Source organism: Nicrophorus vespilloides, unplaced genomic scaffold (genome assembly GCF_001412225.1).
Source record: "Nicrophorus vespilloides isolate i.1.1-1 unplaced genomic scaffold, Nicve_v1.0, whole genome shotgun sequence".
In the NCBI taxonomy this organism is placed as follows: Eukaryota; Metazoa; Arthropoda; class Insecta; order Coleoptera; family Silphidae; genus Nicrophorus; species Nicrophorus vespilloides.
The window spans coordinates 23,292-36,327 of record NW_017096892.1 but is presented as its reverse complement, the minus strand read 5'-3'; the positions used below and the strand labels follow the sequence as shown (position 1 = coordinate 36,327).

At 35.6% G+C, this 13,036-nt stretch overlaps 3 protein-coding genes across 3 annotated transcripts; 1 reads left to right on the top strand and 2 right to left on the bottom strand.

The window, feature by feature from the left end:
* Positions 1-170: 170 nt before the first annotated feature.
* LOC108558393 (WD repeat-containing protein 66-like) lies at positions 171-4,603 on the bottom strand. The gene is made up of 19 exons (XM_017915295.1): positions 4,115-4,603; positions 3,911-4,057; positions 3,751-3,854; positions 3,544-3,698; positions 3,370-3,488; positions 3,061-3,314; positions 2,837-3,000; positions 2,638-2,784; positions 2,469-2,577; positions 2,065-2,245; positions 1,826-2,007; positions 1,659-1,776; positions 1,499-1,600; positions 1,327-1,446; positions 1,187-1,278; positions 902-1,133; positions 604-847; positions 427-545; positions 171-281 (listed from the first exon to the last, which is right to left on the bottom strand). The coding sequence occupies exons 1-19, from the start codon at positions 4,601-4,603 to the stop codon at positions 171-173; spliced, it is 3,189 nt and encodes a 1,062-aa protein (XP_017770784.1).
* Positions 4,604-4,857: 254 nt separating this feature from the next.
* LOC108558397 (matrix metalloproteinase-25-like) lies at positions 4,858-7,768 on the top strand. The gene is made up of 12 exons (XM_017915301.1): positions 4,858-5,036; positions 5,276-5,386; positions 5,441-5,593; positions 5,659-5,768; positions 5,892-6,053; positions 6,110-6,237; positions 6,292-6,450; positions 6,508-6,992; positions 7,051-7,195; positions 7,253-7,375; positions 7,433-7,570; positions 7,625-7,768. Exons 2-12 carry the CDS (start codon positions 5,294-5,296, stop codon positions 7,753-7,755), a joined length of 1,827 nt encoding a protein of 608 aa, XP_017770790.1. The 5' UTR covers positions 4,858-5,036; positions 5,276-5,293; the 3' UTR covers positions 7,756-7,768.
* A 10-nt stretch (positions 7,769-7,778) lies between these two features.
* Positions 7,779-8,211, bottom strand: LOC108558398. The gene is made up of 2 exons (XM_017915302.1): positions 8,015-8,211; positions 7,779-7,953 (listed from the first exon to the last, which is right to left on the bottom strand). The coding sequence occupies exons 1-2, from the start codon at positions 8,174-8,176 to the stop codon at positions 7,795-7,797; spliced, it is 321 nt and encodes a 106-aa protein (XP_017770791.1). The 5' UTR covers positions 8,177-8,211; the 3' UTR covers positions 7,779-7,794.
* Between the last annotated feature and the right edge of the window lie 4,825 nt (positions 8,212-13,036).

Sequence of the window (13,036 nt, the reverse complement as noted above, 5' to 3'; positions counted from 1 at the left end):
GATGCGTACAACACAAAGAAATTAAAATGTGATTACATCACTCTACTTACCCAACCAATATTCATCGAGCATTCTCTGACAAAAGCAAAGAAATTTCAAATTTATTAAAATATCGTAGTTAATACAAATAAATGTTTCATGAATGATTCTTACAAAGTTTTATATTTGAATTAATCATCGTTTTCCAGTATTTCTTGTTGTTCTCGTTCCCTCATCTCTTCGTAAAGAGAATCCTGCATTATCCCCAAGAGTTCTTTGGTGAAATACTCAAAGTCAATATCCTGGAATCAATTATATAACTATGAAATGTACTTAATCTAAAATTATAATTACTATTGAAAAATATACCAAAATATTAAAAAAAAAATAAATTGAACTATGTTAAACTTCTGTACTTGTATCATAATCTAAGGAATTGAGACTTACATCTGGCAAATATGAAAACAATTCTGTATGAGATTCTGCCATTGACTGCATATACCTGTGATGCGAATGCACCATAACTTTAAGGCACTTATGCAAAGTGATTTCTTTAAAAGCTTCACCTAGGTTGAAAATAATTAGAAATTAAAAAAAAACCTGGATTATAATTTTTTTGTTTACCATTTTCGCACAGCTTCTTCACAAGAGTTTCTTTATCGCTCGACCTGTTCACGTACCAACAATCAACTTCAGAAGGTTGCTCTTTCAAAGCTTCGAAATGTGTCTGCAGCTCATCCATCGTAATCCCGTTGGCAGGTCTATGGTTGATATACAGCTTGACGAACTCAACGAAAGTTATGTCATCTCGAAGTTGTCCGGTTTCATCGAAACTCCTGTATTTAACATCGTTCAGAGCTTGATCAACCTTAAAAATAAAGATATGATAGATGGTATGATTGATTACCATTATGATTATTACCTGGAATTCGCTGAGGTAATAACCGCAAGCTCTCATAAGATCAGGTAATTCGCATAGTGCTAAACTCTCTCCAAATCTCTGCTCGTGATACATATCGCCTTGATGTAAGATCTGCATGTAACAGAAAAGATCCTGCATCTCCTTGAAAAACCATCCTTCAACTCCGCCTTCGATCAAGCAGTAAAAAGGTTCCAATTCGACACCTCCAAGACGTTGCAGCATATCCACGCACCTAATACATGTTACCATTAACAATTAACTGTACAGAATTTAATTTCAATTTACTCTTTATGCACTTCCCACATGAGAACGGAAGTATCTTCAACGCCTGAAGTGAAAATATAATTTCCATCACCGCTAATTGTAAAATCCAGTAACTAAAATTATATTTTTTTAATTAATTTAGATTAATGATTAAAACTTACGTGCGGATTCCCTTTAACTCCAATATATCTGTACGGATTCCCATCCGGAGGCATTTTCTGAATACCTATGTAACTCTTGTTGGAGAAAATCATGTATCTTCCAATGAATCCAGGTAGATTCTTTAAATAATTTATTACATAATAAACCGATGATTAGGTAATAACAAATTACCATTATCTTGAGTAAAGGTAAACTGCCGTAACAACCGTTCGCAGGACCCAAAACTATCGATCTGCACATCCTACTTTCCATATTGAACATTTTATACTTTTGCTGATAATAATATAACAAATCAATTAAATACTACATTGAATCTAAGATTATTTAATACCTGGCTGTTGCAAACCATTAGATAATCCTTGTGCCATTTGTTGGTGTAGTGCAGGAAACATAGTGGTAAAGCGGATTGCTCTATTCTTAATCTGGATTGAATTGCTATTTTCTCTTCACTGAAATTATTCATGGAGATTAATGTAGTAATTAAATAAGTTTGATTACCCATTATCAAGGTCATATTCAACTAAATATCGATCTTCGCCAATTGTGCACAGCTTCAGAGGATCCAAATCGGTATCCACGAATATAATATCGGTTAAAGGTTTGTAATGCGATCTGATCTTTCCAATCACTTCCCAACTGTGATGCGAGTGTTTCAATAAGTAAACGGTTTTATTGGTATCCTGCAATTACGTTGTTTAATAAAAATAAATAAATCTTTGTTCTCAAATTAAACGTACAAACAAAGCTAAATATTTGGCATCTGGTGAATAGCAGACCTTCTTTATGGTATGGATTGTTACGCTAATTGGCATTTTATCGTTGATCGGATTTAGTAGAGGATCCAAGAACCAGATAGTACCAACAGATGTTGCCATGCACAAATGTAAGGCTGAAGCAATTATCGTGTAAGGAATATTTCTATTGGTGAGTATGGAATTTCACATTTCGGTGAATACTTAATGTAGGTGGGAACGAATGTTTCCTCTTCATCTGGTACTCTTCCCACAAACTTAGTGACCAGAAGCTCTTTAGTAATGAAATTGTAAATGGATACTCGACAGTTCTTGTACGCGATGATTAAGAATGGGCTGAAAACAGTAATTGTTGCTGATCAGTATAAAAATGAATGATCTAATTAAACTTTTCATCAGAACAATCAATTGCGGAGACCACGGAATCGGCGACATTGAAGAGCGGATTGTAGATGTTATTGACATAATCGATGTAATATACATTTCCGTTCTCGCATCCTGCAAATAATAGCAAATTTGCATACAAAAACAAAAATTTAAATTGTATGCAAATCTCACCAGCCACAAAGTTTCTCGTTATAAACGGTTTGTGTTCCAGCGAAGTCTCCGATGGAACTGTGTTCAGGTAGAGCACATCGAACTCATCCGATCTATCCTCCGGACTCATCTCGATAAACTCCTTCAAGCTTTCTATGCGAAATATATCTAAAAAAGTATAATTAAATCATTAATAAATTATTAATGTTAATGATATTACTGTTTTGGAAATCGAACGGATCTTCGAATTTGTATTTTCTGGCTGAGAGACTGAAGCTGATCTGCTCAATGTTTGGTATGTGCTTGTTGTTGATCCAGAAGAGCAGTTTGATTCCCGTATCCAGAAACCTGATGGTTCCTCGGCTATCCGTGCATGCGATAATACTGATAACAAATTTATTGTTTAGCAAAAGATTTTGCTGTATATTAATTACTTTTGTATACCCATCAACTGTGGTCATTGTTGTAATCGCATATTTTGCCACTTTGATGGCCTTGATGAACGATTTGGTATTGATGACTCGGTGCTCGTTGAATTGCTCAGAGTACGATGAACTTCCGAATATCACTATGAAACCTTCAGTCGTCGACGCAAAGCATTCGTGACATTCCGAGACCAGGGTGCAGTCGGTGATTGTGCCTAAAGTTTTCTTGATTTTCGGTATCACAGGTTGACAAAACTTTGTATTCGAATTGCTCTGAAAACCAATAGAAAAAAGTATAATAAATAAATAATTATTAATGAATTCATACCCATTTCATGAATAAAATTTGTCGTTCGAAAGCAATCATAATGTATTTTTGAGCGTTTGGATGGAAAACTATCTTCTTTGGCTCTCCAAGCTGCTTCTTCCCAGTGTATACATAAGTGTCTGAATCACATAAAAAAAACAATTATTTTGTTAGAATTAATTTAAATTGAATTACCATTTGGAGTATCAGCGCCAAAAGACCACAGAAACATGTTTATATTGATGCCTTCTTGCTTGGTAATTGTAACCAAATATTTGGCGTTGTAGCTCATAGCCATTAACAATACGCTGGATTCTTCAGATTCTTGGGTTATAGTTAACACTGTGCTTCTATTATAACAAATCGTAATGGTAATAAAAATTTTGAAATAATTGCATTTACCTAGATAAAATATCCGTAACTATTATAGAATTGTTAAGTCCATAATCAGAAGTGGCCAACCATCTGCCACTTTCATCAACGCAAGAGGATTTAATAGCGTTCGCCTATAAAAAAAAGAGAATGTTCAATTGTAGCTGAAACTGAATGTTCTGTAACTCACGTGTCCATTCACGTAGGTCATATCGTGTTTGCTGTAATCATAGATGATTCCCTTATGAGATGCTGCTAAGAAAACCAACTTTCTGTGTCCCTCTGTTAAATTCAATATTGGCACGGAGAGGTTCACGCCGAAAGACCATTGCAGAATCTGGGATTTCATTTCAAAATTAGGAATTTTACTAATATATTAATTTGATGTATCTACTAGAGGATTTAAGCTTTTATCTGAATCATCCGAATCTGTAAAATCCGTGACAGTTTCAGTGCTATCATCTCCTTTCTCATCCATTCCTTCGTACTGTTGCTGGTTCATGAGTTCATCATAGAGGATCTCCGAATGCGACGGAAAAATATCCGTGTCCGGTCGGTTCAAGCATCCACAAGGATGATCTGAATCCGTCGTCGTGGAATACTCCTCGGTTTCATCATCCAGAATCTTATATCTCCTTAAATCTTCCATAACTTGAGAATCATTAGATGTCCCCATGGTCGAGACCGAAGTGTACGAGCTGTAATCGTAAGTAGTGTAAGAAGTGTTTTCTTCTAAAGTACTCATGATCCTCAGGAAGTCTTCATCCTCTTCGTAATTAAACTCTAATTGTTGTTGTTCCTCTTCTTCTTCTGGAATGGTGAAGTTTCCTTTCTCCGAGCTCTTCTCCACGGTATTAGTTACCGAAGCTGTATTCTCCTCCATCGCAAAAGATGATATAAAAAAATATATATATAAAAACTTTACAAAAACGTCACCGCGACAAAATTGACAACTATTCGAATGTTATCTAAATAGACGTAAAGTTATTACTTAATCAAAATCTGTAATAATTAAGAATTAATCAATGGTCGTGATTTCTAATTTGAGTCATCGGGAATTGGGGATCCCTGCAAGAACCGGTTTTACGGTGCGAATGATTCGCATAATACTACACCATTCCTTGTCTCGCCCATGAATGTACTCGCATTTCTTACAAATTAATCAGTGTTTCACGATGTAAAAAAACCCAAGACCTTTTTAATCTCTCCCCAACTGGGAACACACTTAGTCTTGTGGTAACAACGTTAGCATCTGAACGTGTCTAGATTTAAAAGGCAACATTCATTTTACCATAAATGGTGGTACATTACTAATTGTAAGTAGTTACACTCACTTATTTATGTATCATTGATAAAAATTGCAAACATTTACTTAATTCATGAATAATATCTTTGAGCTGTATCAAAATCAATCTAAATCATATTTATTCTGATTGAGACATACATTGTAGCTACTGTAAGTTCAAAAAAATCGTTATTGACTGTTGCGTAATTCTAATGTATTCACTCATTTGGATATATCGCATTGTTTTTGAAAGACGTTTTCGATTTTTAGTGAGGACACACGGGCGACATGAATTGCGGTTTTGTGCTGATAATCAGCGCGATCATCTCAACCATCCAATGCTTTCCTTCAGCGAAGAATGGAATACCTTCAGCAGATGCGGTTTGTATTTACAATATATACCATATAATACCAGTAAAGACTTATTTATTGTAGTTCAAGTTCATGAGAAAGTATGGATACATCGAAGAAACGGACGGAAACTCCGAAGCGTTATTCACAGAAAGCGGTTTGGAGAACGTGATTAAGAATATCCAGAAGTTTGGGGCTATTCCACAAACTGGCCAATTGGATAACGATACTTTAAAGGTTTGATATTTCTCAATAAAAAAAAAATGTATATTATTTGATTTTTTTTTAATAATTGAATTTAGTTAATGGTATCTCCAAGATGCGGAGTTGCTGATGTTATAAGACACAAAGATAGGCAGAAAAGGTTCATTTTGGGACCTGCTGGTTGGACTAAGCGCAACATCAGTTTCTTGTAAGTCTTTGTAATGAGTTCGAGTATTCAACCGCAAATTGTTATGACTAAAATAACAATTAATTTTAATACGGTCAAACCACAAACGTTTCTTGTTTTGTTTTTAAATTAATACTGTTTCAGTGTTGCGAATTGGCCTGGTTCATTGAGTAAAGAGGAAGTGACTAAGTATATTTCTTTAGGTTTAGACACTTGGGCAAGGTATGGTAGATTGAACTTCCGAGAAGTTTCGAATCCTGACGCCGATATTATCGTGGCTTTTGGAAGCGGTTATCATGGAGATAGGTGAGTCGTTCGTTTTTTGAAGGAATGCAACTTGTTAATGATTATGTAATGAAAAGATTCCCGTTCGATGGACCTGGAAATGTTCTGGCCCATGCGTTCTTTCCCTACGAATTTGAATCACTTGGAGGTGACATCCACTTCGACAATGATGAGAAATGGACAACAAGCACAAACGAAGACGATGGTAAATGTAAACACATATTGAATTAAGTTTGAGTTGAGAATTAAATTGTTTCAGGAATTAACTTCTTTTCGGTGGCCGTTCACGAACTGGGTCATTCCTTGGGGTTATCTCATTCACCTGTAGCAAGTTCTGTGATGTTTCCTTATTACACTGGTAATTCGAATAGTGCCAATCTTGATTATGATGATATTCTAGGAATGTATGAGTTGTACAGTGAGTTTATAATTAATGTGATTTATTAAAACTTTTTGTTAACTATTTTAACTTTAGTAAAACGTAGATTGAAAGGCGATGATACTAATGATATCGAACCAAATAAACCAGAAGTAGTTGACGATGATTACGATAATAATGGAGGTTACGAACGCGAGGTAACTACAGCACCTCCAAGATACACAACAAAAAGATACACAACTAGACCATCAACCTATGATCCTAGACGAACCACTAGAACTTATTATACATCATCTCCGAGATACTCACCACCTACAACATCAAGATATTTACCAACAACTACAAGAAGGTATACACCAAGAACAACAACGAGAAGATATACTGCACCTACCGAGTACACAACCAAAAGGTACACTCAAGTCTCCTATCACGGAGATTCGGAATCTGTAGATGATCACAAGAGACATGATCCCAGACACAACATACCACCAACGAGTTCTCCAAGTCTTCCGGACATTTGCGAAGGTCATTACGATGCCATAGCCAATTTCCGAAATGAGTTGTTCGCATTTAAAGGAGAGGTAATTATTATTATATCGAATTTCATATAAACTTTTAATCCACACGAACGCGTTTCAGTACATCTGGAGGTTACGAAAACCATATTTTATTATACCAGGGTACCCAATACCTTTACATCAGATGTTTCCTAAGCTTCCTAAAGATATCCGAATGATAGACGCAGCTTACGAGAGAGCAGACGGGAAAATCATTTTATTCACTGGTAATTATTATTAATTATAAATTGTTAATATAATTCTGATTAAAAAATTGATTCCAGGTAATCATTATTGGGTTTACGATGGGACATTTTTCGTGGAAGATAGTCCAAAGTCTTTGGCGCATTACGGTTTACCGCATGATTTGAAGCGCGTTGATGCCGTTTTCAAATGGGCTAAGAATGGTTTGAAATATAGCATTAATTATTGTAGGCAAAATCATTAGCAATGTATCTTTGCAGAAAAAACTTACTTCTTTAGCAATGACGTTTTCTGGAGGTACAATGAGACTAGCAAAACTATGGATGAGGGTTATCCAAAGAACATGGAAAGGTGGCGCGGAGTGCCGACTCATTTAGACACGGCTACAACATTTCAAGGTATTACAATGAAGATAATATTTTCAATTCTTTTACTAATGAATTTTCTTTTAGGTGTAACATATTTCTTTAAGGGTAAGTATTACTGGAGATTCGACAACGATTGGATCATTGTTTCTGAAAACTCGCCGATGCCGTCTCCTCCAACGTGGTTCGCATGTCCCAAAGAAGTAGACGAGTCTTAGTTTAAGAAAAAAAACATAAACTTTATTTATTACCAAATATCAATGCATAGCCGACATCTTATCGTAAATATAGAACTTGGATGCAGGAAAGAATTGAAGCATCATGTACCAGTCGCCGAGCTTTAACGTAATAAGAACGGTGACTGTGGTGGCCCTGAAGGAATGAGTGTGAGGAGTTTTCGGGAACAAACCCTGTATCTGTTCAAAGATAAAGCAATTACTATTATATTATATAACAATTAAATAAACGAAACGTTACAATTCCGAAGCAATCCAATTCCTCCAACTGATCAACCTTGATCTCTTCAGTTTCAGTCAAGAATAGAACATCAACGGTGCCTTGATGAACGAAGTAGATAGTTTCGTTAATATCGCCCTGCTGACAGATCATGTCATCTTTGAAGAACGTCTCGATCTGCATAACTTTTATCAGTTGCCTCAAGAAATCGGGATGGCATTTACCAAAAACAACATTCTAAAGATAATTATTAATATTTGAAAAATTGAAACAATATTACATCAATAACGTGTTTCTTGAAGGCGGAAGATTTTAATTCTTCCTGCAAATAAGCCGGAGATTGCGATAAAAGCACTGGTTGTTGCACACCTCTGGATTTGGCCCAAAGTTGATCGGTGTACGTGAAAACACTCTTCAATAAAGGTTTAGAAATACCGCTCTTCATTACGTACATCTGCGAAATTATTTATATAAAGTGGTTTAAGTTTAAGTTGTCTTAAGAACCTTAAGTCGCATTAAACGAAAATCAAAGAAGGCTAAATCTGCCGTGTAGTTCTGAATGCAAGCCGAAAGACTTGCCACCGAACTGGACATGATGAACTTATCCACAAGAATCAATGATAAAACGGTGCAAACTTCGTACACGTTTCTAGGATACATCATGTAACCGCTCATGGACATAACCGACGTGGCAAAGTACAGCGAACAGATGTACTTGTTGCCACAAATCAATTGCGTTTGATTCACTACAAAAAAACAAATATTGTTTTTCTAATTGTTAAATGATTGATTAACTTACATTCATTGACTTGATATGCCCAACTATTGGTGGCGTATGACGTAGTTCCTCTTAACGTGAAGAAGCACAAGCAACATGATTGGATATGTAGCACAAAGGTTACAGTGAAGAAAATCGAGGTGAGTTTCATTATGAGCATGTCGGAGTTAAGAATGTCGTTGTTATCTTTAAAGAATTTATAAACGTTGTACTGAAAAGAAAATCAGATGGAAATTATTATTTTTTCTGGATAAGTTAGATCACTTACAAAACGCAAACATCGGTTGAGTACGACGACTCGATAGAAGATGTGCATGTTGCTGAAGTGATTATTAAATAGAATAGATATTATCTCGAAGGGTAAAATTGCTGCAATGTTATAGTAGAACCAAGGATGATGGATAAGTCTGTAAAGTATAAAATTACTTAACACTTTGCCAATACAAATTAATTAAATTCATAGACTTACCTTCTCTTAATCTTCTTGCGAGACACGATCAGTTGGCCTTTATTATCGTAAAAAGGTGTTACAAATTTTAAGATTATCATTATAATATGCAAGAAGTCGAAGACGTAAATTAAGTAGTGAGTTTTGTTATTCATCCCGCTGTAATACGTCGAGACGTAAGTAACCAAGCAAATTGACATATACGAACAGAACATCATGGACATGTTCAATATTTTGGAGAGAAGCACCTTCTTCAAAAGCAAATCTCTTTAAATAAAATTTAAAAATTAATTAAATTAAAAAAAAAAATATTAGTGGAAAAAAACCTTTTACTAAATATTACAGTGTCCACTTGTTTCTCTTTTGTTTTAGTTGCCTTTTTAGGTAATTTCTTTCCTGTAACATACGACTGCAAAAAAGATTATTGCCTAGATTTCGCTGTGAAAGTATTTACCAAGTTTTCTAATATAATACTTTTCTGTAAATTTGTGCACACGGACGATGACATAATGGAATAGAAGAGGGTCGTGGGTATTTCTAAGAGTTCGGTTGAAGTAATTGATTCAAACGATACCATATTTCTTCTTCCAGAGACATTATCCAAATTACCAATGAGTCTATAACATGTACAATTATAAAAAAATGATGTGGAATGGAGAATGCATGTAATTTATACGATCCGCAGCGTAAGATGGCTTTGACCATTCCTCGAGCATCGAGGACCCGCACCTCGCCCGTATGAATAATGTATATGTGATAAACAATATCGTTCAAACGGATGAACGTTATATCCGGCAGCATGATGGCTCTCCTGAGATGTCTGCTGAACATCCGGTACAAGGTCGAGTTTAGGTTGGTGAAGATCGGCACTTGGTAGAACGTGCTCTTGTACTGATCGTACATGTAATCAACGAACAGCACCCTGTGGCACTTGTTCAGTAAATGCTGCGTGGTCAAGCCGTGATTCTGCTGCCAGTGGAATTCGAAGTACTCGATGGCCTTGCTGGAAGCATCGGAGAGTGCAAGTGATTTACGAAAAGAAAGGTGGAATTTACGCCTGCAGCTTCTTGTCCACTTTCTCCTCTTTCATGAACCGAATAACGTGCTTCATATGATTCTGATGCTTGATCAGATGGCTATTCACTTTCTTCTGGCTATTTGTAATCAACACCAAGATGTAAGTAAACAACAAGTATCCTGAAACAATCATTTGATGATTCATATCAATTAAGTAATGTAATATTTACCAGAAATAATGATCAAAGTGAAAAGTACCATATCCAAAACTTGGGTAGGCATGATTCCGCTGAGGCCGTATTGAGAAACAATCGTGGTGACCCAAAAGAAGAACAGCAAATACATATAACCCGGAGTAGTCTTCATATCAGTATTAACTGAAAATACTCTGAAAATAATCAATTAATTCATTGAGAAACTAGCAATGCTTACATGAAAATAAATTGGCCATGTGCTCAGCAAAAGAGCGTTCGCTAGGCTTCAATATTGTCTGATTATCTTCATCCGAAGTAATCGTAGTCGATACAGCCAATAAAATCGCGACGCACACATTCATGAAGACAATAGTAATAGGAAGATATTTCAAAATTGTACTAAAAACGTAACTGGCAACATTTGTTTTGGAATTATTAAAGTAGTACATACACTACAGCACCACGTGGCTTCAACTCATCCTTGGTGAAGTAATAAAGTGATAAAGGAAACCTGTACAATGATAGTAATCTGTTTAAAGAATACACAGACTCGCTGAATTTCACTGATTGATTACTGTAATCGCTGAAAGTGTAAATAATTAGATCTAACGGAATGGATGCTACTATATCGGTCAAGAATGCTCCAGTTAAGTAATTCCGAGCTGTCATCCTTGGATGTGTCACAAGAATTCCGTTCTCATTGTAGTAGCAAACGTGCAAACGGGCGTAGCTGTAAATTTTCGATTTATTGTTATATAATTTTTTATATTTTTAACTTACATATTAAACAACTGGATTACTTGCATGGTGTATATTAAATGCGAGAATTTCGGACTCAAATATAACCACACGTCTATGGTCAAGCACATGTTGATGAGGCAGAAAGATATTAAATTGTAGATAATTTCATAGATTATGATGAATTTTCCATCCGGCATAATCGTCAAAGGCATCATTATGTACCTTCAAGAAAATATTTTCAAAATACTGAAAAATATAATGTTGTTTGATGGGATATACTTGAGTCCGTTCCATTGCTCCCATCCCATAATGAAATCCCTATACAAGGGTTCAGTTTTATCATTAGGAAATATAAAGAATGAAGGCATTTCGTTTTGATTATCCATCGACACTAGACAAACGATTTGATCTTGGAAAATCCTTCTTGAAGCCTGTACTTCTTATGTATTATTATTTATAATTAGAATATATTTACTTGCTTACCATAGAAGCAAGAAATTCCTCTTTATATTCCTTCAGATCTGTTTCAAATTTTGGAAAATGTCTTATGACATCATATATACTTTCGTCTGTAATTTTTAGAACCATTAAGCTGGTCAATGGTCTAACAAAGAACAGGTTGTTTAGACCTAAAATGTATTTATTCATAACACTGAATCTAATAATTACTAAGACTTGCCTAAAAGTAATTCCATGATGCAGATCGTGGATCCAGGTCCTAAGACTTTTTCCAAGCGACGATTCTTCCCAGAGATCAACTCGCAAAAACCTCTTTCAATTATGTACATATCCGTGCATTTTTCATTACCATACACGAAGATCTCATCTATACCGTAGAACTCAGGCACACATTTCGTAGCCAGCATTGAGTAAAACTTATCACCCATGCCCTAAAATCCATCAATTAAATATTTATATCGTTAGATTTTATAACAATTTACTTGAAACAGTATGATTTCTTTTAAGACGGCGCTGTATTTGGCGCTTTGATGCGCGTTGTAAAGATCTTGAGGTGCATCCACCAATAGAGATTTGATGGTGTGTCCACGGCTGAACTGCCATTGCGAAGATAAGAAAGCCACGATTCGTCTCAAATTGTTCTGAGTATCCAAAGACTTGTGCATTGATTTTTGCAACAGTTTCTTAATAGTTAATAGATTTGTTGTGAAGTTGCTCCTAGAATACATTAAATTACCTTTTGTAGTGGTATAGGATTTCATTATAGGGATTACTGTGATTGATCCATCAGGGTGAGAGTTGCTCCAAAGTCTGCGGCAATGTAGGTGAACATCAAAATGCCGAAAATCACATAAATTATAGTGAATATTAAATCGGCGTAACACGTTTGAAAAATAACTCCACCACCGGCTAAGACCAAGATCAGTAAAGATGAAACGGATGAACTGAAGAACACGAACTGCAAAGATAGATATGGGTATTTCTCCAAGAGCTTCACCACCCAACTGTTGGGTTCGCAGCCCGAAGACTTGTAGCATGCGCTTATGTAATAACCGGTGCCCATGAGGTAAGCCACGAAGAGTAGGTACGTGATGTATTTGGTCAGACGGAGCAGCACCAAATTGAACTGGAACGTGTTTTCAATCTTCGAAAAGAACCAGATGATCTTCGTAAACAAAAACTTAATCTTGGAATTATATGAAGTAATAAACAACTATTACTTTGTGGAATTTCAATAGAGTGAGTAGTGGTATAAGTCTTTCGAAAAGTTCATGCTCGAACGAGATTCCCATGAAATCGGCCATGTCGGTAAATGGAATCGCAGCGAACACGTCCAATATAAATGTAAATTGCGTCACTTTGATGGACACAATGTCTTTAACTTTCGTGTGAAGTCCTGCAATTGA

Excerpts from the sequence above, each read along its gene's own strand:
- LOC108558393 (XM_017915295.1), bottom strand. The coding sequence starts at position 4,603 with ATGGAGGAGAATACAGCTTCGGTAACTAATACCGTGGAGAAGAGCTCG. Across the intron at positions 1,777-1,825 it reads GAATATGACCTTGATAATGG|TGAAGAGAAAATAGCAATTC; the intron begins GTAATCAAACTT and ends GAATAATTTCAG. Across the intron at positions 848-901 it reads ATTACCTCAGCGAATTCCAG|GTTGATCAAGCTCTGAACGA; the intron begins GTAATAATCATA and ends TTTATTTTTAAG.
- LOC108558397 (XM_017915301.1), top strand. The coding sequence starts at position 5,294 with ATGAATTGCGGTTTTGTGCTGATAATCAGCGCGATCATCTCAACCATC. Across the intron at positions 7,376-7,432 it reads TTTCAAATGGGCTAAGAATG|AAAAAACTTACTTCTTTAGC; the intron begins GTTTGAAATATA and ends GTATCTTTGCAG. Across the intron at positions 7,571-7,624 it reads CACGGCTACAACATTTCAAG|GTGTAACATATTTCTTTAAG; the intron begins GTATTACAATGA and ends ATTTTCTTTTAG.
- LOC108558398 (XM_017915302.1), bottom strand. The coding sequence starts at position 8,176 with ATGCAGATCGAGACGTTCTTCAAAGATGACATGATCTGTCAGCAGGGC. Across the intron at positions 7,954-8,014 it reads AATTGGATTGCTTCGGAATT|ATACAGGGTTTGTTCCCGAA; the intron begins GTAACGTTTCGT and ends ATCTTTGAACAG.